Genomic DNA, 23,382 nt, shown 5'->3' with positions numbered 1-23,382 from the left:
TAAATCGATATGTACATATTCTTATTCCATCCCTTTAGGATTGTGTGTATTAGGTAGTTGGGGAATTGTTAGATTACTTGTTAGATATTACTGCACTGTCGGAACTAGAAGCACAAGCATTTTGTTACACTCGCATCAACATCTGCTAACCATGTGTATGTGACCAATTTTTAAAAATTTGATTTGATTCTAGATAACCGCATTATCCCCTATTCCCATGTCGAGACTGCTGCTACATTTTTTGACAGGGTGGTTGTCAGCCTCTGCTACCAACACCCATGACTACTTAGCCTCCATAAGTCAGAATACTGGAAGTGCGTGAGAAAAGCTAATAGATCTATAAAATCTTCTAAAATCTCAATGACATGAAGATGACCCTAGGTACAAGACCAAATGACCATAGTCAGATAGGGCCTTTGCTAATTGTGATTGGCTCATTTGTTGTAGCGTAGAGAGCTCACGAGAAAGCTGTAGCTTGTGGATTTCCCTCCGTGGTCACTTTCGACACCTGTTGTTGTTTTAACATTGGTGGAAAAGAGAAAAGATTGGTTGAAAATGACATTAGTAGTAGCTTTCATGCTAATTTAAAAGGCGTTTACAGATGGTTCCAAGGATCCTGATAGTGGATACACGGGAGCGGGAGCAGGAGTTTACATTGCTGAATTTGATGTGCAGATATGTAGAATACTAACAGATGGACTGTCTGTATACTCTTTCTGTATGCTGAACAGTTGGCAATGGTAGTTGCTCTCCAGTGGTTGAGGACGATCAACCTATTAGAATTGTATTATGCTCAGATTCTTTGGCTGTACTGTGTAGTTTATCCTCTGGTAACTTTAATATGAGTGATCTACTATTGGAGGCATTGACTCTATTAAGGAGACCTGAGAGAGTGGTTGTAGTAGTGTGTTTCTGCTGGGTCCCAGCCCATTCAGGTGTGGGAGGGAACAGACTTGTAGACCAAGTTGCCAAATGGGCTTTAAACTAGATATAATTGATATTTGTGCTATATTGGGTAGAGGCTAAGATCATTTTTATAGACGTGTAGAAGAGGTGGGACTCCCGGGCACTACGGTCGGTTTATATGCCCTTGCAAAGAAAGGTCAGTGGAACAAGATTCAAAAGGCGGGACAGGGTGGGGGTTTGTTAGAAGTTAGTAGGGCTCTTTTTTTCATGTTCTTAGGTTGGCATTTATATGCCCTCCAACGAAAGGTCAGTGGAACACGATTCAAAAGGCTGGACGGGGGTTTGTTAGAAGGGCTCTTTTTTTTCATGTTCTTAGTAGTACATGATTAGGTAGGAGGGTTTCGTGTTTTTGTTTGTCTTGATCATTGAAAATACACTCCAGTACAGTAGGTGGCGCTATTCACTTCTAACGTCTGTTTGCAGACCGCCATAGAAGAAGAAGAAGTTGTAGCTTGAAACTAGCCACACACCGCAGTTTGGTGGTGGTTGCATGCAACATTTTAGCTAGCTACAGCAACATTTCATATTTGCAGGTAAATGCACCATACTTTGTAGAAGTCTATCATAATTTATGTTTGAATCATTAATATTATATTTTAATAAAGTTACTGTATTAGAATTAGTTAGCTAGTGATTTAGTTTGACTGCTAGTTTGCATAAGGCAACGTTAGCTTCGTAACGTTAGCTAGCAGATAGCGTATTGGAAGCTAGCTAGCTATTAGCTAACGTTAGCCAGTAACGTTATTAGCGGTCTCTTTGCAGAGTCATAAAACATTATACGCTTGCCATGCAAGTAGCGAGTTATGTCTATTGTATAGATAGTATTGATATTCTATATATAATAATGGGCTAACATGTACCTATCTAGCTTTCCAGTTAGTTAGCTAAATAGCTAGCATTAGCTAGCTAGCATTCTAACTTGCAAAAATGGAGACGCCAGGTGAGGCGCGCCAAAAGGCAGCAACGTTGCCATAGCCAAACGAGCTAGTGGTTATTACTAGTTACCACAGCCACAGAGTCAAAATGGCTATATCGTAAAAATTAATTTAAACAAAAATGAACTTTTGGGGCTTAAATTAGGGTTAGGCATAAGTTTAGCAGTGTGGTTATGATTAGGTTTATAATCAGATTTTACGAGAAATTGTATAAATAGGCGGGGTTTAGCCATAAATGTAATTATTCCATTGTGGCTGTGGTAACTAATGACAACTGCTAGCTAACGAGTACCAAACTTTAGATAAATTGACCTAGCTAGCTAACTAGATATATGCCTTCACTTGTGTGATCTCGTGGTGTAGAATAGCGGATCCACAATAAACTAGCAACTTGTGGCTGTAATTTCTCAAACCTACCACCACATTTGATTTGACATGAGTACAAATCGGTTATCATGTGAGACTGAAGCAAACCATTGTTTTTGTTGTTTCGTTTCTCTTAAATTGTGACGTTAGGTGCAGTATGGAACCCTCAGAGCATCCAGAAACCTCAGCCACTTTTCAAATGGCCAATGAGAATGTACATCTAGACCTGCTATCCACACAGACCGATATGGACCTGTTTTCTGGGCACACTGATATGGGCCTTCTGCCTGCTCAGACTGATGAAGGCCTACTGTCTGCACCGAGTGATATGGACCTGCTGCCTGCTCAGACTGATGTAGACCTACTGTCTGCACAGAATGATATGGACCTGCAGCCTGCACAGACTGATATGGAGGTGGCCTACTCTGGCTCACTGGGAACAGAGGGACACAGTGGGGAGCAGCAGGCCCTTGACGAGTTGACAACCTTTCTCACCCAATCTGAAAGAGAGAGGCTGAAAACTCAGGACAGTCTGAGCATCCTGGGGGACCCAGACTCACTGGAACTGTCCAAAGTCCAGGTGGAGGACTTTTACAGCCGCACAGTCCTTCCAGAACCATCAGACTTTCAGGAACCCTCAGTCTTTCCAATGCCCTCTGTCCTTCCAGAACCTTCCGTCCTTCCAGAATCGTCATACCTTCAAGAACCTTCAGGCTTCTCAGAGTCCTCAGTCTATCCAGAACCCTCATACCTTTCAAAACCCTCAGGCTTTTCAGAGCCCTCAGGCCTGCCAGAACACTCAGACTTCCAAGAGCCCTCCGGTTCAGCCACAGGCCTCAGTCAGGATGAGTGGGGCAGGCAGGGTCACACAGAAGCCTGGTCAGAAATGGGAGCTGAGCCTGGAACAGACAGACTGGAGGTCACCGAGGGAACTCCGACTGTAACTGGGACACAGATGCCAGAGACGGGAGAGGAGCAAATGGACATAGTGCATGAAGATCCCACTGCCTCTGTTCAAGATGAAGTTGATCCAAATATGCCTTCTATAGTCAGCGTAGAGAGCTCACACTCTGAGGATGGTCCAGGCAAAGAGGAAGCCTTATCATTTTATGGATTGGTGCCAAAGGTAGAGGGCACAGCAGAGAAAAAGAGTGAGAAAGAACAGCCTGTGGGGGGCGGTATGTCCCCACTATCATCCTGGGCCCAGCCATTGACACCAGGTGAAGGTGTGTAGTAAGGAACTTTAGGTTTTTAGGCTCATAAGTTTATTAACTTATGTCACACATACATAGATGTCTCAGTGCCACATAAATAGTTTGAGAAGGATAAAGGGAAATGCAAAACTTGATTTAGGCTTAATTACACATCTTTGAGAAACGATTAGCAATCGCATCTTCAAATAGCCATGTCAGTTTACATATAGTCTGCATCTACTATGTCATGAACAGCCTTTAGTTACTGATGATCAATTGTGTTTCAGCTGAGGAACAACCTGAAACTGAGGTCGCCGTCGAAGATCCAAATGGTCAAAAGGCTACGGTAAAAAAAACTTTCCGTGAATTCTAGACATTTTCTGTAAAAGTAAGTTAATTACTGTTAGTTACTCTTCTCATTTATTGTAGGGGAGAAAGAGAGGTCGTTCTAATCGTGGAGAAGTGAGGAAAAATACGCAGAACATGTCTGATGGAGGTAAAACGTCTTTTGTAAATCTGCCTAGCTAATTAATTTAACCTCTGTCTCAACTATCATTATGTAGGACTATTTTTCCAACGATATGATTATCACGCTGATCTAAATGCGTTGTCTTCTGCTGCAGACCAGTTAACGGACAGCGGTTCTGACGATGCAGCTGATGATCCGAGGGACACAGACTTTGACCCTGCACGGTTTGGCCTCCGGCGCTCCACCAGGGTCTCCCAAAGGAGCCAGAGCACTCCGCCCCCCCGCCTCATTTCCCCGAAGTTGTCTGGTCCTGCCTCTACCCCTGCGTACACTCAGAGGTCTGGAGGACCCCCTCCACCCCGGCCGCCACCCCCTCGCCAGCCTACTAGGGTCCTCTGTGCCAACTGCAGTGGGATTCTGCAGAGCGGACAGACTGCCTACCAGCGCAGGGGTCAGCCTCAGCTCTTCTGCAGCTCCACCTGCCTTAACTCCTTTGGCAAGAAAGCCCCCAAGAAAAAGCCTTGTGCTTTCTGTAAAAGGTAAGCCTCTCAATAGATATTCAATGAATGTGTTCTTAGTTTCTGCTATTCCTTCCAGTAAGGACAGTGGATTTTATAACATTCCTCATGCTATTTCATAGTAAAGTAAGTGTTAACGTTGTGCATTGTTTTGATCTCAACAATATTTGTGAAATTTACCTCAAGGTTTGTGTCTTCTATTTTAGGGACATGGGGAATAGAAAGGACACCATGCTTGCACAGGTTGGCCAGTCACAGTCCTTCCAAGAATTCTGCAATAGCACTTGTCTTTCCCTGTATGAGGCCCGGCTGGAGAAGGGCCCGACACAGCCCCCAAAACCAAGTGCCCCTGCCCAAAGATGCAGCGTGTGCAACCACATGCGTGAGGTACCAAAGCTTTCGCCATAACATTTTAGATTATGAGCTCCCAGCCATAGCATATCTCTTAGTTGTCAATCAAATGTATTTGGCGTCAGTCAAATGGGTGGGCAGGCAGGCAAGTTCCCATTCAGTTGTCAAAATGTGGGTTGGGACAAGCATGCATTGGCAGGCAAGCTGCAGAATGGTGAGCAGGTTACTTTTTCCCCATCGTTTATCTGTGCAATTTTGACGGCAAACTACAAGCTGAAAAAGTTTGAGGGTTTATCTACTGTTCCCTCATTAGATTTTAGCTCATCTTGCTCTGGCTAACATTAGTTGTTGATCTGGTTGTTTTTGATGTGCATAGGCACTTGAGGGGGAGAGAGCCTACCTTTTTCATGGTTGTTTGATCAATAGGGCTGTAAAGTTCACAAATGTAAGGACTCCCGTCATGTTTACATATTTGCAGAAATCCATTCAGGTGGCTTTTGGTGAAGGTTTTCTAATAAACGTAAGTCTCACTGTTGCTACTGCCTGTAAACACACAGTCCAGTTCAAAGTGAATGATGGCAGGCCCGTGTGGCAAATGGCTTATTTGCATATAGTCCTACTTTTGCGCTCATTGGCTATGGTGCACCAGTCTGTGTAGAGTTCAGTCCTGGACAATACATATATTTCTCTTAGGTTTTATTTACTGCATTGTCTATTAATTGTCCAAACGCATGGCTGCTTTTTAATAAATAAATAAAATGTATTTAACCTTTATTTAACTTGGCAAGTCTGTTAACCTTTCTAGCGCGCCCCTCAACAACATTCCGCTGAAAAGGCATTGCGCAAAATTCCAAAATATTTTTTAGAAATATGTAACTTTCACCTATTAACTTGTTATGGCTGCAATCCCACTAACGGGATAAGTGTCATCAACAACCGCTGAATAGCATAGTGCTACATTCAATAAATATTACTACAAATATTTATATTCATGAAATCACAAGTGCAATATAGGAAAACACAGCTTAGCCTTTTGTTAATCCACCTGTCGTGTCAGATTTTGAAATTATGCTTTATAGCGAAAGCAATCCAAGCGTTTGTGTAAGTTTATCGATCGCACGACAAAACATTAAGTACACTTAGCATCAGGAAGCTTGGTCACGAAAATCAGAAAAGCAATCAAATTAATCGTTTACCTTTGATCTTTGGATGTTTCCACTGAACGAGACTCCCAGTTATACAACAAATGTTCCTTTAGTTCCATAAAGATTATTTCTATATCCAAAATACCTCCGTTTGTCGCGTTATGTTCAGAAATCCACAGGAAAGAGCGGTCACGACAACGCAGACGAAAATTCCAAATAGTTTCCATAATGTCCACAGAAACATGTCAAACGTTTTTTATAATCAATCCTCAGGTTGTTTTTAAAATATATAATCGATAATATATCAAACGCAAATGTCTTTCACAGTAGGATAGGGAAAAGCAATACCTATCCAAACTCTGGGTGGGTGAGCAAAACTCATATGACCACTTGACGCAATGTTATCGTTCTGACTAATTTTTCATAATAAAAGCCTGAAACTATGTCTGAAGACTGTTGACACCTTGAGGAAGTGATAGGAAAAGGAATCTGGTTCATATCCCTTTAAATCCAGCAAAGGGAGGCTATGGAACATGGAGTTTTCAAAATAGAAGCCACTTCCTGTTTTGATTTTCCTCAGGATTTCGCCTGCAATATCAGTTCTGTTATACTCGCAGACAATATTTTGAAAGTTTTGGAAACTTTAGTGTTTTCTATCCAATACTACTAATAATATGCATATATTAGCAACTGAGACTGAGGAGCTGGCCGTTTACAATGGGCACCTTTTCATCCAAGCTACTCAATACTGCCCCTGCAGCCATAAAAAGTTTTAACAAGTCCAATACAGCAAATGAAAGATAAACATCTTGTTGATCTACCCATCGTGTCCGATTTAAAAAATGCTTTACATCTGAAGCACAGCATATGATTATGTTAGATCACCGCCAAGTTGAAAAACACACAGCCATTTTTCCAGCCAAAGATAGGAGTCACAAAAAGCAGAAATAGTGATGAATTTTATCTAGAACTTTTGATGATCTTTATCAGATGACACTCATAGGACATCATGTTACACAATGTATGTATGTTTTGTTTGATAATGTGCATATTTATATCCAAAACTCTCAGTTTATATTGGAGCCTTATGTGCAGTAATGTTTTGATTCCTAAACATCTGGTGATTTAGCAGAAATTCTCATAATAAACATTGATAAAAGATACTAGTGTTTTTAACAGAATGAAAGATAAACTGCGGTGTCAGATAAAAAATATTTTAAAAATACTTTACGGAAAAAGCATAATCTGAGAACGGAGCTCAGAACCCAAACCAGCCAGAGGAATATGCGCCATTTTGGAATCAACAAAGTTAGAAACAACACCATAAATATTCACTTACCTTTTATGATCTTCATCAGAAGGCACTCACAGGAATCCCAGTTCGACAATAAATTACTGATTTGTTCCATAAAGTTCCATCATTTATGTCCAAATAGCCACTTGTTGTTAGCGTGTTCAGCCTGGTAATCCATCTTCATGAGGCGCAGGCACTTCATCCAGACAAACTCAAAAGGTTCCGTTACAGTCCTTTAGAAACATGTCAAACGATGTATGGAATCAATCGTTATGATGTTTTTAACATAAAACATCAATAATGTTCCAACCGGAGAATTCCTTTGTCTTCAGGAAAGCACTGGAATGAGAGGTAACTCTGTCGGGAGCTCTCGTCATGAGACCAAGGTTCTCTGCCAGACCACTGACTCCAACAGGTCTCACGAGCCCCTCCTTTTATAGTAGAATCCTCATTCAAGTTTCAAAAGACGGTTGACGTCTAGTGGAAGCCCTAGTAGGAAGTGAAACCTCATCCATATCTCAATGTGTATTCGGTAGGCCAAGCTTTGAAAAACTACAAACCTCAGATGTCCCACTTCCTGGTTGAATTTTTCTCAGGTTTTCGCCTGCCATATGAGTTCTGTTATACTCACGGACATCATTCAAACAGTTTTAGAAACTCCAGTGTTTTCTATCCAATACTAATATATGCATATATTAGCATCTGGGACAGAGTAGGAGGCAGTTCACTCTGGGCACTCTATTCATCCAGAAGTGAAAATGCTACCCCCTATCCCAAAAAGGTTAAGAACAAATTCTTATTTACAACTACGGCCAAACCCGGATGATGTTGGGCCAATTGTGCGCCACCCTATGGAACTCCCAATCACGGCAGAATATTATTCAGCCGGGATTCGAATCAGGGACTGTGGTGACGCCTCTTGCACTGAGATGCAGTGCCTTAGACCGCTGCGCCACCCTGGAGCCCATATTGCTATAGAATATTCACAAACGTCATTACCAAACACAATGTTTTAAAATGTGAAAATGACCATATCTGAGTAGTCAAACCATAGTTTATTTGTCTTGTGCGCCGATGTTTACTTACAGGCTCTAACCAACTGTGCAAAAAAGGTATTACGTGAACAATAGGTAAGTAAATAAGTAAAAATAACAGTAGCGAGGCTAGAACAGTAGCGAGGCTACGTACAGGCACCTGTTAGTTGGGCTGATTGAGGTAGTATGTACATGTATATATGGTTAAAGTGACTATGCATATATGATGAACAGAGAGTAACAGTAGCGTGAAAGGGGGTGGCGGGACACAATGCAGAGAGCTCGGTCAGCCAATGTGCGTGCGGGGGCACTGGTTGGTCGGGCCAATTGAGGTAGTATGTATATGAATGGATAATTAGTGACGATGCATATATGATAAACAGAGAGTAGCAGCAGTGTAAAAGAGGGGTTGGTGGGGGGCACACAATGCAAATAGATGGGGTAGCCATTGGATTACCTGTTCAGGAGTCTCATAGCTTGGGGGTAAAACTGTTGAGAAGCCCTTTTGTCCTAGATTAGTAGCTTCGTATTCTTTCTGGGTGTGTGTATGAACAGATTTTAATATGATTTGATGTTGCTAAAACGCTGTCAGTTCCATTTAAATAGACCAACAAGAGTTCCAAACCTCTCTGCCGAAACCAGTTATTTTTCAGTTTTCCCGTCCCACTCAGACCACTCCTAGCCAGTCCTATCATAATTTTTGCATGACTATTTTATTTGCAAACAATCAGTAAGGTACATGGAAATGATTTGATATTGAGATAGAAATGGTGGCATTGGACCTTTAACACAGTATGACTACACTTCCACAATGCTTTGCTTATGGTTTAAAATGCTGTAGGCATTTTTGTTAGTCATACATTATATTGAAGCTATTTTAAAGACTGTAGCGTCTACTCTAGCAACAAGTCAACATTTTATGCTTACCTTGAAAGGCTGGCATAAGCCTTGTTCTGATTTGAGTTTCCCCCACCATCTGTTAGTCATTTGTCAATTTGTACAATAAAATGTATAAAAAATAAGTAAGCACTTTTTAATGCCAAGCACTGCAAAACCACACAATAATGTGATTATGGTATACCTTCTTTAAAGTTGTCTTTCTGTTGGAATTGCTGGTTAGAGATCTGATCAGCATGCTTCAATTCGAGCTCAGTCAATGTAGTGTATGTGAAGTGTTTGTCACGTCATGGGCTTTTCCCAGAAGTAGTGACAAAGAATACTTAAACCCTAGTGACACACATTCCACTGTCACCTCATGTTGATATATCATAATTGAAAAGATTTTGTGTGTAACTGGATCGATGCTGGGATTATGGAGTCTGCATGAGGCAGGAATTCTGTAAAACTTTGAAATCAATATCGACAAGTTTATGCTGCTATTGCGTCTTTGTATGCTATGAGCAGGCAGCAGAATAAATTATAACCAACTACAAGATTTTGGTTCGGCTAATGGGAAATGAAAAAGGGTGGCATTATTTGAAGTTAGGATTGATAGAATTCAGCCCCGAGTTTCTTACCTTCCCTCTTCTGCCTCAGATCAACCATGAGGTAACCATGGGCAACATGATTCACCTGATGTGCAGCGATGCCTGCTTCAACCGTTTCCGCGCCACCAAGGGCCTGAAGACCAGCTGCTGTGACGCGTGTGGCACCTACATCAACACCTTCACCTCCCGGGCTGAGTACCTACTGCATGAGGGCCAACAGAGGAGGTTCTGCAACTCCTCCTGTCTCAGGCTGTATAAGATGGTGGGTGCTGATCTCTTCTTGAATGTACAGTCCTGTACTATTGAGTGATACGAGAGGGATTTTTCTGCTTTGTGTTTAATCAAAGTGTCGTCTTTGATTTCAGAAAAACACTAAGGTGCTCTCGTGCCAGTGGTGTAGGACTCTGTGTAAGAATTTTGACATGCTGTCTAAAGTGGATCAGTATGGCAAGACCAGACACTTCTGTTCTTTGTGCTGTATCGCCTCACATAAAGTTAAAACTTCTGGGGACACAGGTACATTCTACTCTCCTTGTTTACTACTGTATTAATTCACCTTTGCTTAATCTGAATGTATTAACGTGATGTCTGACTGTGAATGGCTTTTCACTATTATTACATCTGCTTCTTTTCCAGTGCCCAGTGAAGCCTGCAGTTCCTGCAAAAGAAGCCCCACTGAACCTTACTACTGTAAAACAAATGAGGCCGTGTACGTCTTCTGTAGCCCTAGCTGTTGGAGCAAATTTCAGGTTGGATAAATCCATACCCTTAATAGAGTTTGGACAACACTGCAACCTACAGATGCATTGTCCAGTAATTAGTCACAACATGGTCTGCCAGATGTTTATACAACACTTTATTTTGTGTTAAATGTAAATTTCAGTACCTCAGTTGTTCAACAAAAAAAATTGGTGATGGATTCTGAAAGTGAAAAAAGGGAACCGTTAATATTTACAGTGTGATGCACAGGCTTGGCCGTAGGTGCCCGTTAAGCAGAAAATGCTAGTTAAAATGCAGACCAAGCAGCTGCAGTGGGGAGTTCAGCCTCACTTCTGGAGCCCGTTAAAATAAAAACTCATCATTAAGCTCTTTAGTGTGGAGAGGGTCAACCTTTGAAAGCTTTTGCCTTTATTCTACCGAAGAACCTATGAATTAGGGCTTGGTCTGTTTCTGCAAAAACCTTGCAATAAAATGTCTGAGAATGGGCTGAGACATTCTTGAGTCCCTCTTTGATACTAGTTCTGTGGGGTTGCTTGTTGTTTTTTTGCCTTGGCTTAATGTTTGCTGCTCATTCTCTTCTTGTTAAATCTCCAATTAAGAAATATACTCTTCTTCACAGAGCAACAGTCCCAATGGAGACCTCTACTTCAACTGTCTCTCTTGTCATAACATGTTCAGTGGGGTACCAGAAATCCTAGACTGGCAGGTAATCAAAATGTGCATTTTACATACATTGTGTCCAAAAAAGTGGTTTAGTGAAAACTGTTATTTTTTTCAAGACTACTTCAAGAAGTACATCCACGGTTCAGTGGTCCTGTATGGCTCAGTTGGTAGATAATGGCGCTTGTTACACTAGGCTCGAATATATTATTATTATTTTGCTTGCTTTCAGGACTCAATATATCAGTTCTGCTGTAAGGAGTGCTGTGAGGACTACAAGCGTCTGAATGGTGTGGTTTCCGTGTGTGAGCACTGCAACCAAGAGAAGCTGCTTCATAAGAAGATAAAGTTCTCTGGGGTGGAGAAAACCTTCTGCAGTGACGGTTAGGGTGATGCATGCATTTCTGTGCTCATTTTTACATGCAATAGATTGTCGATTTACATGGAAACACTTTACTGTGTCTCTAGGCAGAGACTTATGTTTTTTGTTGTCGCTTTTTTTTTTTTTTTTTTTACCAAGGTTGCATTCTACTGTACAAGCAAGACTTTGCTCAACAACTGGGCCTGTGCTGTATAACCTGTACATACTGTTCTCAGACCTGCTCACGGGCGGTCACAGAGGAACAGGATGGCAACACATGGGACTTCTGCAGCGAAGATTGTAAAAGCAAATACCTCCTGTGGTACCTGAAAGTATGTCCGAAATAACAATGCCATATTTACACCATGACCATATGACTGGCCCTGAGAAGTTTTAAATTGCTGCCGGTACACAGGCTCCATTCAGTTCACCCTCTTTTCACTGTGCATTGTCTTGTATGGTAATATAGACACTTTTTGTTTGAGGAATGATAGCTTCAGAATGTATGGGCTAAACTGGCACAATATTGTCATCATGACAGAATGAATCCAGAATGTGCATGATTTGCGATCAAATTGTCTTAGCAGTGTCCTCTGTTACCAGGCTACAATGTATGTGCTGTATGTATGGTTTGTGTGTGTGTTTTGAGCTGTGTGTGTTCTCTTAGGAAGCACAGTGCCATGCCTGCAAGCGTCAGGGGGAGCTCCTGGAGACCATCCACTGGAGGGGAGAGATCAAACACTACTGTGACCAGCCATGCCTCCTACGCTTCTATAGCCAACAGAACCAGCCCAACCTAGACACCAAGCAGGGCCCTGGGAGCCTGCTCAGCAGTGCGTTTGCTTCACATATGCCAACACATGCAAACACAACACCCATACTGTATTTATCATAAACCCAGTCCATACATGGGAATTGTTTTTTTCTAAGTATGCTGTGTTGTAATATAATTGTTTGTTTGATTTTCACTGTTTGACATAATATTACAAAGTTACTGCTATTGTTTTTGTGATTTCCCTCAAATCTGTAAAATGTAAACACATGTTCGTCTCAGTAATTCGCTGTTAAACTTGTATATGTTTACTGGACTTACAGCTCATTCCCCAGAGTCTACACCTCCCCCTGCAGCTATAAAGACAAGTGAAGTAAGTGTGCTTTTTGACTTGCTGCTCCAAAAGTTGGGGGGAAATGCTACCGAAAGGACACAAAAATAAATTTGAGCTTGGCTTTTACCACGCATACAAATGTATTCTCTGCTTGGGAAAAAAACGTGATTAGATTTTGAAATAAAGCAAAGAGCTACTACTTTTCTCAAATTTCTGCTGAGTGAACATCCAAACATTTTTTTATGTCAATGTTTGTTATTTCAGGCCACAGGAAGAGGCCTGAAGAGGACTGTAGCCAAGCCTGCTCCTCCCTTCACTCTACCTCTCTCCCAAAGGAACAAATCCTCCATGTGTAAACCCATGATGGCCACTACTGGTGTTGCATGTAAACCTGAGATGAAGTCCCAGAGTTGCCAGACAGGTAATGGCGAATGTAATCCCATGTCCCTTTCTGTAGACTGGTTGGCTGACAACATAACGAAAATGATGCGCAGCAATCAATGATTCTGAATGGTCAGCTAGCAACAATGACAGGAAGATGCCAAGTGGGGAATCGTAGGTGGTTCGTTTCAGCCCATTGTAGACCTTATGACCAAAAGTATGTGGACACTTCCTTGTCAAACATGTCATTCAAAAATGATGTGAATAAATATGGAGTTGGTCCCCCATTTGCTGCTATAACATCCTCTACTTTTCTGGGAAAGCTTTTCACTAGATGTTGGAACATTGCTGCGGGGACTTGCTTTTATTTAGCAACAAGAGCTTTGGTGAGGCCGGGCAGTGATGTTGAGCGATTAGGCCTGATTTGCCGTCGGCATTTCAATTCAGCCCAAAGGTGTTCGATGGGATTGAGGTCAGGGCTCTGTGCAGGCCAGTCAAGTTCTTCCACACTGATCTCAAGACACCTTTTCTGTATGGACCTCACTTGGTACATGGGGGCATTGTCATGCTGAAACAGGAAATGGGGGCCGGTTGCTGACGATTTTTACGTGCTTCAGCACTCGGCAGTCTCGTTCTGTGAGCTTGTGCGGCCTACCACTTTGCGGCTGAGCCGTTTTTTCTCCCAAGACATTTCCACTTCACAATAACAGCACTTATAGTTGCCCGGGGAAGCTCTAGCAGGGCAGAAATTTGACGAACTGACTTGTTGGAAAGGTATGTTGTTGCCATGTTGAAAGTCACTGAGCTCTTCAGTAAGGCGATTCTACTGCCAATGTTTGTCTATGGAGTTTGCATGGCTGGGTGCTCGATTTTATACACTTGTCAGCAATGGGTGTGCCTGAAATAGCCAAATCCACTCATTTAATGGGGTGTCCACATACTTTTGTGTGTATATATAGTGTATCTTATTGATACCATGTCTTATTTTGACTGTCGTGTCTAATTTAATTCTAGCTAGCTAACCAACAACTGTAACGATGTAGTTGAGACTGCTCATTGTATGTATGTTTTCTATTAAACATTTACAGACTAAATATATTTTACATAGTCAACATTCTAAGCCAACCCTGTCTGTTTTGCCTCTTAGTTGCTCACACAACAACCAACCCATCTATGGGACTCACTAACACTGTATTTAATATTTAAGATCTATTCTTTTAAGAATCAATAGGTGTATATATCATTAATTTAAAAGTCCAAAAATTGATATTGCAGCTAAGGATTCTAGCTTTAAACATAACATCCCTATGCATATGCTAAGAGCTTTATGTTCAATCAGGCCAACAATTATATATTATATTAGCAATTGCAAAAAAAAGCACCTTCATGGTTTGAATAAATGTTGTCTGGTTGTTTCAGATGATTTCTTGCAGTCCCCACCTGTGGTGTTGCCAGTCCCTGTACCTGTGTTTGTTCCTGTACCTTTGAATATGTACTCTCAGTACACTCCCATACCAATGGCCCTGCCTCTGCCGGTGAGTTGGTTTTGTCTAGGTCCTGTTGTGTATTGTGCAAAATTTACTCTAGGCTTATCGTCATTAATTTAGAGTCTAGAGTAACTCTGTTTCCAGCCAAACGTGTTCCTTATGGGTGCCTACACACGGCTGCAATCTGTGGTTCTCTAGAGTGACTGTCCTATTTGTCTGCTTATTGTTTTTCTCTTTATTCTCTGTTAGATCCCTGTCCCCATGTTCCTACCTGTCACACTGGATCATATCGATAAACTTGTGGAATACATAAATGACCTTAAACTCCAGATCCCGTCTGATCCACTGGAGGCTGACATTCTGGCCATGGCAGACATGATAGCAGAGGAAAATAAAGGCACGGGCTCCTCCGGATCTCTCTACTTAGTCAACTTGCCATTGATGTTCTACATATAATTATTGTAACTATATGGTGGTTCTATGTGTTTATTTAGATTTGGACAGTGATCAGAAAGCAGGCCCGTTGCTGAGGGACTGCACCTTATTTGATTCTTCATCCCAAGATGACATCCTCTCCATGGCCGTCAATATGGCTGATGTACTGACTGAGCCAGGTCAAGACCCAGTAGATGAGCTCACCAAAGGCAGGTTCAAGCTTTATAATATGTCATGTCTAATGCAGGGGTCTCCAACAGGTTGATAGCTCGCCAAACAATTCTGAAAGTACATGCATTTTTACATGCACGTTCCACCGCAAACTGTCATAAACAAATCTCCCAAGTATCAGACGCCGCAAGCTCCTTGCTACTATCTAATCGATGCAACATTTGCATTATCCCACCCCTGGTTAGCAACTATTGGCTTAAAAAGACAAACCTAACACAATATCTGCCAATTAATTTCCAGTAATATTTCCCCTGTCTGTGTGGTGCGCGAGCTTGTCTATAACTGTGTAGCCAGTTGATGTGATACCGTCTACTGGGTTGAAAGAAATACTTTCCCCAGGACCTTCTCAATTAAATGTTAACTGCAAAGCAGGCTTACCTGGCAGAAGTATTTCATGAGTTAGTATACCATTTGTTATTTGCCAACTTTGCCATGAAATGAGCAGCAGCGGTACAGAACCATCCTAGACGGCACATTCCTCACTCGCAATTAAAGGCCCAGATGCTCAATTAAAGGGCCATTGCACTCAATCCAAATGTATTACTTTTCTTCCAGACCTAAAAATGTTATTTTGGTTTGATTTAAGCATTGACATGGACTCCGAACATCCAATGTCATTGTTTTCTATGAACAATTGTCATTTTGAGATTAAAAAATATATAAAACCAGAAAAAATAAAACCAAGAACATAATTTGGGAAAATATAAAACAGAATTTGGGGTTGGGGTCACAGATTTGATAGGGCCCCACTTAGTGTTTTATTAAATCCTTAAGTCTATTGACGCACCTGTGCGTCAATCTAAGTAACACAACAACAAAAAAAACATAAAAATCTGTCAGTTTAAGCTAGATATTATTATTATTTTTTACCATGGGATTTATCTTAATCCACTGCAGTCGCACATGTCGGCCTTTCTGCATCTGCGGTGAAAGGTGGCCAAGCTACATCGGTGTTTGTCAAACCATGAGACAAACGTCTGTAATGGCCAAACGGTTTGGCCTAGAAAACTAATATGACCACTCTATGGAAAGATGACTCAGAAACACGATGGTCTTCTCCATTTTGCTTGAAGTCGGTAATGCTGATGTGCCAACTTCTGTCTGTTGTGTCAACCGTTTTGGCTAAAAACTCATATGACCCACTGTGGAAAGGGGAGACTCATGAACACGATGGTGGCTGAAGGCAACCCATACAAATTAAAGGAAGTTTGGAGGTAATTTTGTGCCAACAAAAACAAGGGGTTAGTTATGTGTCCAAAAAACATATTTCCTGAGGTTTCTTATCTCCTAGATATAGGACAAACACTTCAAAACCTTAATCATTATTTATTTTTTTACTCTTTTTTTTTTTTTTTTTTTGCTATTTTTGAATGTGTTATTCGGTGCATTTCTGTGGGCTATAGTAGTAAAGGCCAAATTCTATATTTATCAATGTTTTTTTCATCCCTAAAGGGGTCTCAAAATTCCAAATCAAATAGATAAATGATCCATATCCCATGTTAGCTTAGTAGAAATGCCCCCAATGACTTACAGGACCCGGGGAAGACTTGCAGGGGAGAAGAGAAGAACAATGTGCCTATTTGAATGCTATAAAAAAAAGTAGTAGCTCGCGAGATGTTTCGTTTTTTAAAAGTTGTTCTAATGCGGTAAAAGGTTGGAGACCCCTGGTCTGATTAGTTTGCTTTGCTGCCTGAGATGTGTAAACGTACACTATAATTGCACACACTCTGTCAACAGTCTATGATATATATATTTTGTGTCCATTCTCATTTGTGTTCTTTAGCTTCCCTGGACCTGAACCCCAATGTTGATTTCCTCTTTGACTGTGGGATGCCGCCTCATGCTACTTCAGCAGAGCAGAGCGCCGACGTCACTGTTCAGAAGGTATAAATAAACACCGCCTATAATACAAGCGTATTTTGTCCGTTTTTTTTCTAGACCTTACAATGACTATCATCTTGTATTGAATGAAATAGTATCATAAACGTTCAACTTATTTGAGAGATGCAGTGGAATCGCATAGGATGCTGGACATCAGGAAAAAGCTGGCACCAACATGAGATGTCTTGGTGTCAGACTTACTGGGGAAAAGTGCTCATGTTCTGCATACTTAGACAGCTGCAACAGGGTCCCAAAGGTGAAATGGCTGAATAACAAATATATCCCTGGCGGAAGGCAGGCAGGCATGGTCCCCAACATGCAGCTCATGTAATATAAGGCAACAGTCACAAAACCTACAAGATGGACTGTTTACCAATGAACAGTGTCCTTAAAACAAGAGAGAATTTGACATATATACTGAAATGTTTACTTTTGCGCCTTGGCAGGCTCTTGGACCAGACAAATTCTTAATGATCAATGCACGTGTAGAATTTATGTAATGGGTGCACTCGGAAGAGAATATGAGTAACTAACTAACCAACTACAGTAGCTACCCCTTAACAGGTCATAGTAGTGTGATGTCTAATATAGGCTTTGTGTCACAGGGACCCAAGCGTCAGGCCATGTCAGAGATGACCCTACACGATCCCCTGGACAGTCAGCCTCTCGGCGCTGGTTTGAACAGCTCCCTTGGGGTTAAAGCCTGGAGGTCATGGGCCCAAAGCAAGCACTCGGACACTGACTACAGAAAACGTAGGATATCTCTTGACTGGAACTTTAAATGTACCTGTCTTTGATAGCTCTGCTTTGAGTTTGATAGATCTCTTGTGAGTAAAATGGGCTGTAATGTTTCAATGTAATCCTGATAATAAAGTGCCTGTAATTTTCTCCCTTATAGAGAAACCATTAGACCTTCTCGTGTGTAGTCCTGAGGAACTGAACCATGGCCTGTCGCAGTTTGTCCAAGACATTGTTCATCCTAGAGGGCCGTGCTACAAACCTGACAGTGTATTTTACCTCTGTCTGGGGATTCAACAGGTCTTGTAGTTAATATTTGCAATTTGTGGAAGAGGGGCTTATTCAAATCTTACATGATTACATTTTTTTTATTATACAGTGTTCAACTAAAACATTTGAGCACAGTGGTCTTGTCTTGTATATTTTCCAGTATCTCCTTGAAAACAACCGGATGGTGAATATATTCACAGACCAGTTATATGTCACCTTCGCTGAGGAGCTGAATAAGATTGTCAGCCAATGGCTGCCTTCCATGTCACCTAATGGTGAGTTCATATTTCTATTTTATTTTCACACATTTTGTCTGTGTTGTATTTGGGGTGTAAGTCATGTGTTTGGGTGCAGGTGGTCTCGGTTCTCGTGTCCTGGAGGAGCACCTGTGGGAGTGTAAACAGCTGGGTGTGTACTCTCCCTTTGTCCTGCTCAACACTCTCATGTTCTTCAACACCAAATACTTTGGTCTGACCACTGTGGAGCAGCACCTCCAGCTCTCCTTCTCTACAGTCACGCGCCAGGCCAAGAGGAGGTCTACATCACATGGCATGGTCAAGTCGTCTAGTGTCTGCTACCACCCAAAATCACAACACAAGAGAACAAGTAAAGGTAAGAGTTTGTGTGACTAGCCAGGTTTCTATCTAATTGATATATGTGAATATTATAAAATCTGCATAAAGAAAATTTGCTTTTTCCCACCAGTGGTGTGTTTCCACCAAACAGACTTGTCGCAGATAAGTCAGTGTGTGTGTGATGGCGTAGTGGACACAACATACTTTTCCGCTTAAGTTTTCATCTACCGAATAAAAATCTAAAGTTCAATGTGTTTCCATTGCATTTTCAACTCTACTGATAGTTTTGTCACAAACTGTGCCTACTCTGGTCTTGGCACGTGTGCTGTAGCCAACAGCTCTCAGATACAGTGCAGGTAGGCTAGTCTACATAATGAGATTGCTATGGATAAGAGTGAGAATATTTGTCAAGCGGCAGTAAAGCATTGATTATCATGTCACCAGAATAAGACCCTCAATATTTATTAGAAAGGGGCATTAAGATCACTGTGCACTTTAACCACCCTGTAAAGTTCATCATAATTTATTTAATCTGTAGCCTAATAAACTGCATGCTTTCCCGAGTTGTAGTGAAAGGACCACACACCATATCATTGTGTGACTCTTAAGTTGAATGCGTTTCCACGGCCATTTCTCGCTTAATTAATTATACCGACATTAAAAAGATCCCACCATGTCGAATGGACAAATTATCTGTCAGCATTTATAAAATTGTACCGAAACTACATGTCTCCATCACAGCTGTTGTGAATTCAAATAAAATAAAAATATGGTACAAGTCACAACACAACATTGGCATTAATTTGTCATTTTCATGTCTGAGATTTGGTTTGGTATAAGAAAGCCCAGTGAATGAGAAGTGTTAATATGCTCCTTAGCCCAATGGATGATTGGCTAGTTGTCATTCCCAGTAACCAATGAGAGATTGTGTTGCTTTGGGTCATGGGTCATGACCCCAGCTTGGGGTGGGGGGAAGCAGGTCGCCTATCTTGAGTTGTACCACATTTCAGCTGAATGACAGGGGGCCTGACCAGGGCTAGGGTTTGGAGTCATTTTACATGAATATCTCCAACTAGGTGAAATTAAATCTTTGAGTTCATATTTAGAATGTTTGAAAGTATAGTATAGTATTATGAGGTCCAGTTTAGTGGTAAGAATGTGTTTTCCAAAACATCCTAAAAAATACTGTGCTTGTAGATATCATACGTTATTTCCAACAAAACATGTTTTCAATTTCAGTCATTTATATAATTTGTATGTATGCATTGTAGGATCTTTGCCTTTATCTGCTGAGGAATGATGGTTGATATTTGTCTTAAACCCAGTTTATAAGAGTGGCTTTCTCTTATTATTAAATCCCCTTATCACTACATTTTTTTACAAATGCAATTAGATGGTGATGGGCAATTCTCTTAGGCAGGACCACCACTCCTAAACATGGTCCTGCTGACCTCAAAGAGCTTCCATTGAAGATAAACTGTCTTCCAGCGATCAAATAACATGGTGCTAATGAGTTGTACTGCTTGGAGACCAACTCCTGTGAAATTGTCCTTGTGCCAGTTGTTTATTTAAAACATATAGGTTAGCCTAGACCCACATCTCCATCCTACTCAGTGTTTTTCTGATTACTGGCATGTTCTGACTGAAACATAATCACGTGTTTTAACGTAGGTCTATTTTCAACTTTGCCTGACCATTCTCTGGATATCAGTGTCACTAGCTAGATTCCTCTGGCTTTGTAGGTCAGTTTGAAATGGATCAGTTTGGTACTACTTTGGTGGTTTTATGCTGATGTATAAAATTAAAAAGAGGATTTTAGTGTGACATTGTCACCTGTTGACAGTTGGTGTTCTATGAGTGCTTGTCTTAACTATTCCAAATAACAGTGAGAGAGCTGTTGATGTAGGAGAAGGAAGTTGTTGCCCCCCCCGGTTGGTCCATACTGCTATTCGCAGTGTGTCGGACAGCTATTTATACCGCAACGTGGAGTTCTTTGAAGATCTGCTAAGCTTGGGAGGTGTACCATGGTATGCGTCTTAGAACTGGCCCTGGCCATACACACTACAAACGCCAACCCCTGGCCTGCCACTGTTTGGGAAAACCAGGAAGCTAAAAGGAGCAACTCTTGAGTTGTGCAACATGATATACGAGTAGAGAATCACTGACTGAATGTCTGAAAAGTGTTTTAGATGTAAAATCAACGTTGGATGAAACATGTGGACTTGTGACCTTCATGACAGCCAAAAGTACCTTTTATGTAGGAAAGACCCTGTCCATTGCAAAATAATATGAATTTTAATAACCTTTTTATAGTATGACCGACAGTGACATGAAAAACTAAACTGTTGGCGATCAGCTTAATCAGTTTAGCTTGGCACTAACTGTAGCCAAGTGTTAAAATAAACACCAAGGGAAGTGAAGTGAGCGTGTACTCTGTTCTGTTTACACACAGAGGGCGGCTTGGGAAAGAGGAAACGGGATGAGCCTTCTGAGCTGGAGCAACAAGAGAACCGGTTGAACCCTCTCAGATGCCCAGTCAAATTCTTTGAGTTCTACCTCTCCAAATGGTAAGCAATGTAGACTGGCCAGGTACGCACAACTGAAACGCCAGTTGAAGGACTAACCCTGGGTGTCATAGATTCTGAATATATATATATATATGCCATTTAGCATGGGAATGGGTTTGATACATTGCAATGTATACATTAAACTATAATTTCCTTTTTTAGATTCACATATGGTGTCTGTCTTTGTTCCTACAGCTCAGATGGTGTGCGGAGCAGCTGCAGTGCGTTCTACCTGCAGCCAGAGAGCACATGTATGGCTGAGAGTCCTCGCTGGTATTCTGACATCCCCATGGACAAGGGCAGGCTGGGAATTATGCTCAACAGGATCCTGGCTGTCAAGGATGTCTATGATGAGCACCCGGGACAGGGAGACATGGACTGACAGCCACACAACAAGTTTATATATGGATGCTGATGTGGAAGCCGCTAGCACAAGTTACTTTTTCCATTTTTTTTATTTAGTAATTTAGACGCTTTATCCAGAGCGACTTAGTGAGTGCATACCTTTTCGTACTGGTCCCCCGTGGGAATCGAACCCACAACCCTGGCGTTGTAAGCACCATACTCTACCAACTGAGCCACACAGGACCCACAACCCTGGCATTGTACTAACTACAATGCCTTTAGTTGTTCCATGGTTGTTATATCACCCCTACACAAATAGTTCATTGAGCATTTCCCCCATATAATTACCATTGTAGCTAGATCTGATTAGAAACTATATTAGCACTGCCGTATACCACCCTCAGTTCAAATAATGTATTTGGAACGCTTAGGTACTTTGGGCATCGTCAAAGACAACTAGTTGAAAGGTCTGGTTTGTATTGGAAACCCATATATTTGTTTGTTATGAAGTGTGCAGAACAGCTGTATAAAAGTACTTTACTTTAGTTCATAAAACTATTTAACTGACACTGCATTTAACTCCCTATGCCAGCCTAACTGGATTCTGTTTCATTCAAAAGCTTAATGTTCATACACTGATAACATAAACAGTAATGTTCAACTTAAACACTTTAAATCTGTGTTTACCCTGTGGCCAGTGAGGTGGAAACCATTTATTGCTGCCGGAGATGTTCACATGTACAGTATCAAGAAACTCATAGTCATGGCAGACCTTTTACTTCATAGCTAATGTGTATATATATTGCCCCTCATAATTTCTTATTGTTACAATCATATAACCAACCGTTCATTAAACCACACAAAAGAAGCCTAACTTCATGATAGAAATCTTTTATTTTAAACTTTTTGATCCTGCTTAATTGTCTTTCATTTACAAACTTACGGTTTAATGCATTTTATGTCCTGAATGTCTTGAGAAAAGTTGATTATGTACTATAAAGTTTATTTTCTGTCTTTTTCTAATTGAAGGAATCAAGAATGAATGTCTTGTACAAATTCTTCATAAACGACAGTTCACTATTCATGGTTGTAAAATCAAATGCATGCTTTATCTTAACAGACCAATGTAAACTTTCTAGTGGGTAGTCTGTGCCAAAAGCATTACACAGACGAGCAATTGCTTTGGTATTATTTCCCGTCAGAATAATCGGCATATTATGGGTTCATAAGGAAACAACTTGTTTTGGAACACTGAAATATTATACTCTGCATGGCAAATGTTTGGCTGATGAGAGAGAACCTCCAACAATTACTGTTTGCATACCCAAACTAACTCATTTATGAAGATTGGTACTTCCATTGGCCTCTCTCTTTGCAATCAGACTCACTGGCAACCCTCTCCAGTTAGCATTATGGCACTTGTCCTTTACCTCTGGGAATTGTGCAAGTCAGACTTGGGTCTCGTCGGTTGACCAAGGGATTGTTCTGTACAGTAACATAACTGAAGAAGAACAGGAGCCCACCTCTGTTTCTAGCACAACACATGGCATCTGGCATCCTTTTCAGTTGGAGTTACATTTTGAGGAGTGAAATGTTTCGTGAGAATTAACTACCTTGAACAATTAAACAAAATTATCATATGCCTCTACAGAAGGTTTTTGTTACTGGCCCCTGACAAATGAGGTGAACTATCCTGTTTTTTAAGTCTGTTTTCACCCCTCAAATTCCCACTTTAGAAGGTTTCTTATTCACATAAAATCTGGTATACAGTGGGGCAAAAAAGTATTTAGTCAGCCACCAATTGTGCAAGTTCTCCCACTTAAAAAGATGAGAGGCCTGTAATTTTCGTCATAGGTACACTTCAACT

The 23,382-nt window shown here is 41.1% G+C and overlaps 1 protein-coding gene across 1 annotated transcript; it reads left to right on the top strand.

Annotated features, from left to right (window-relative positions):
• The first annotated feature begins 1,385 nt into the window (after positions 1-1,385).
• LOC118391338 (zinc finger MYM-type protein 3-like) lies at positions 1,386-22,597 on the top strand. The gene is made up of 25 exons (XM_035782631.2): positions 1,386-1,499; positions 2,418-3,493; positions 3,748-3,806; positions 3,890-3,956; positions 4,084-4,468; positions 4,654-4,834; positions 9,808-10,020; positions 10,124-10,274; positions 10,395-10,507; positions 11,098-11,184; positions 11,371-11,521; positions 11,659-11,831; positions 12,167-12,332; positions 12,595-12,644; positions 12,870-13,026; positions 14,406-14,521; positions 14,723-14,870; positions 14,968-15,117; positions 16,923-17,023; positions 17,626-17,773; positions 17,919-18,058; positions 18,189-18,303; positions 18,383-18,640; positions 21,056-21,170; positions 21,366-22,597. The coding sequence occupies exons 2-25, from the start codon at positions 2,425-2,427 to the stop codon at positions 21,550-21,552; spliced, it is 4,500 nt and encodes a 1,499-aa protein (XP_035638524.1). The 5' UTR covers positions 1,386-1,499; positions 2,418-2,424; the 3' UTR covers positions 21,553-22,597.
• The last annotated feature ends 785 nt before the right edge of the window (positions 22,598-23,382 follow it).

Source organism: Oncorhynchus keta, unplaced genomic scaffold, assembly GCF_023373465.1.
Source record: "Oncorhynchus keta strain PuntledgeMale-10-30-2019 unplaced genomic scaffold, Oket_V2 Un_contig_6244_pilon_pilon, whole genome shotgun sequence".
NCBI classification, from domain to species: Eukaryota; Metazoa; Chordata; class Actinopteri; order Salmoniformes; family Salmonidae; genus Oncorhynchus; species Oncorhynchus keta.
The sequence above is the reverse complement of the archived record's forward strand: the minus strand, read 5'-3'. Positions and strand labels throughout refer to the sequence as shown.

What these genes read in the sequence shown, in the direction of transcription:
- LOC118391338 (XM_035782631.2), top strand. Translation starts at nt 2,425, where the DNA reads ATGGAACCCTCAGAGCATCCAGAAACCTCAGCCACTTTTCAAATGGCC. An exon ending in CAATGGCCCTGCCTCTGCCG is followed by an intron (nt 14,522 to 14,722) that starts GTGAGTTGGTTT and finishes ATTCTCTGTTAG; the next exon opens with ATCCCTGTCCCCATGTTCCT. An exon ending in GAGTTCTACCTCTCCAAATG is followed by an intron (nt 21,171 to 21,365) that starts GTAAGCAATGTA and finishes TTGTTCCTACAG; the next exon opens with CTCAGATGGTGTGCGGAGCA.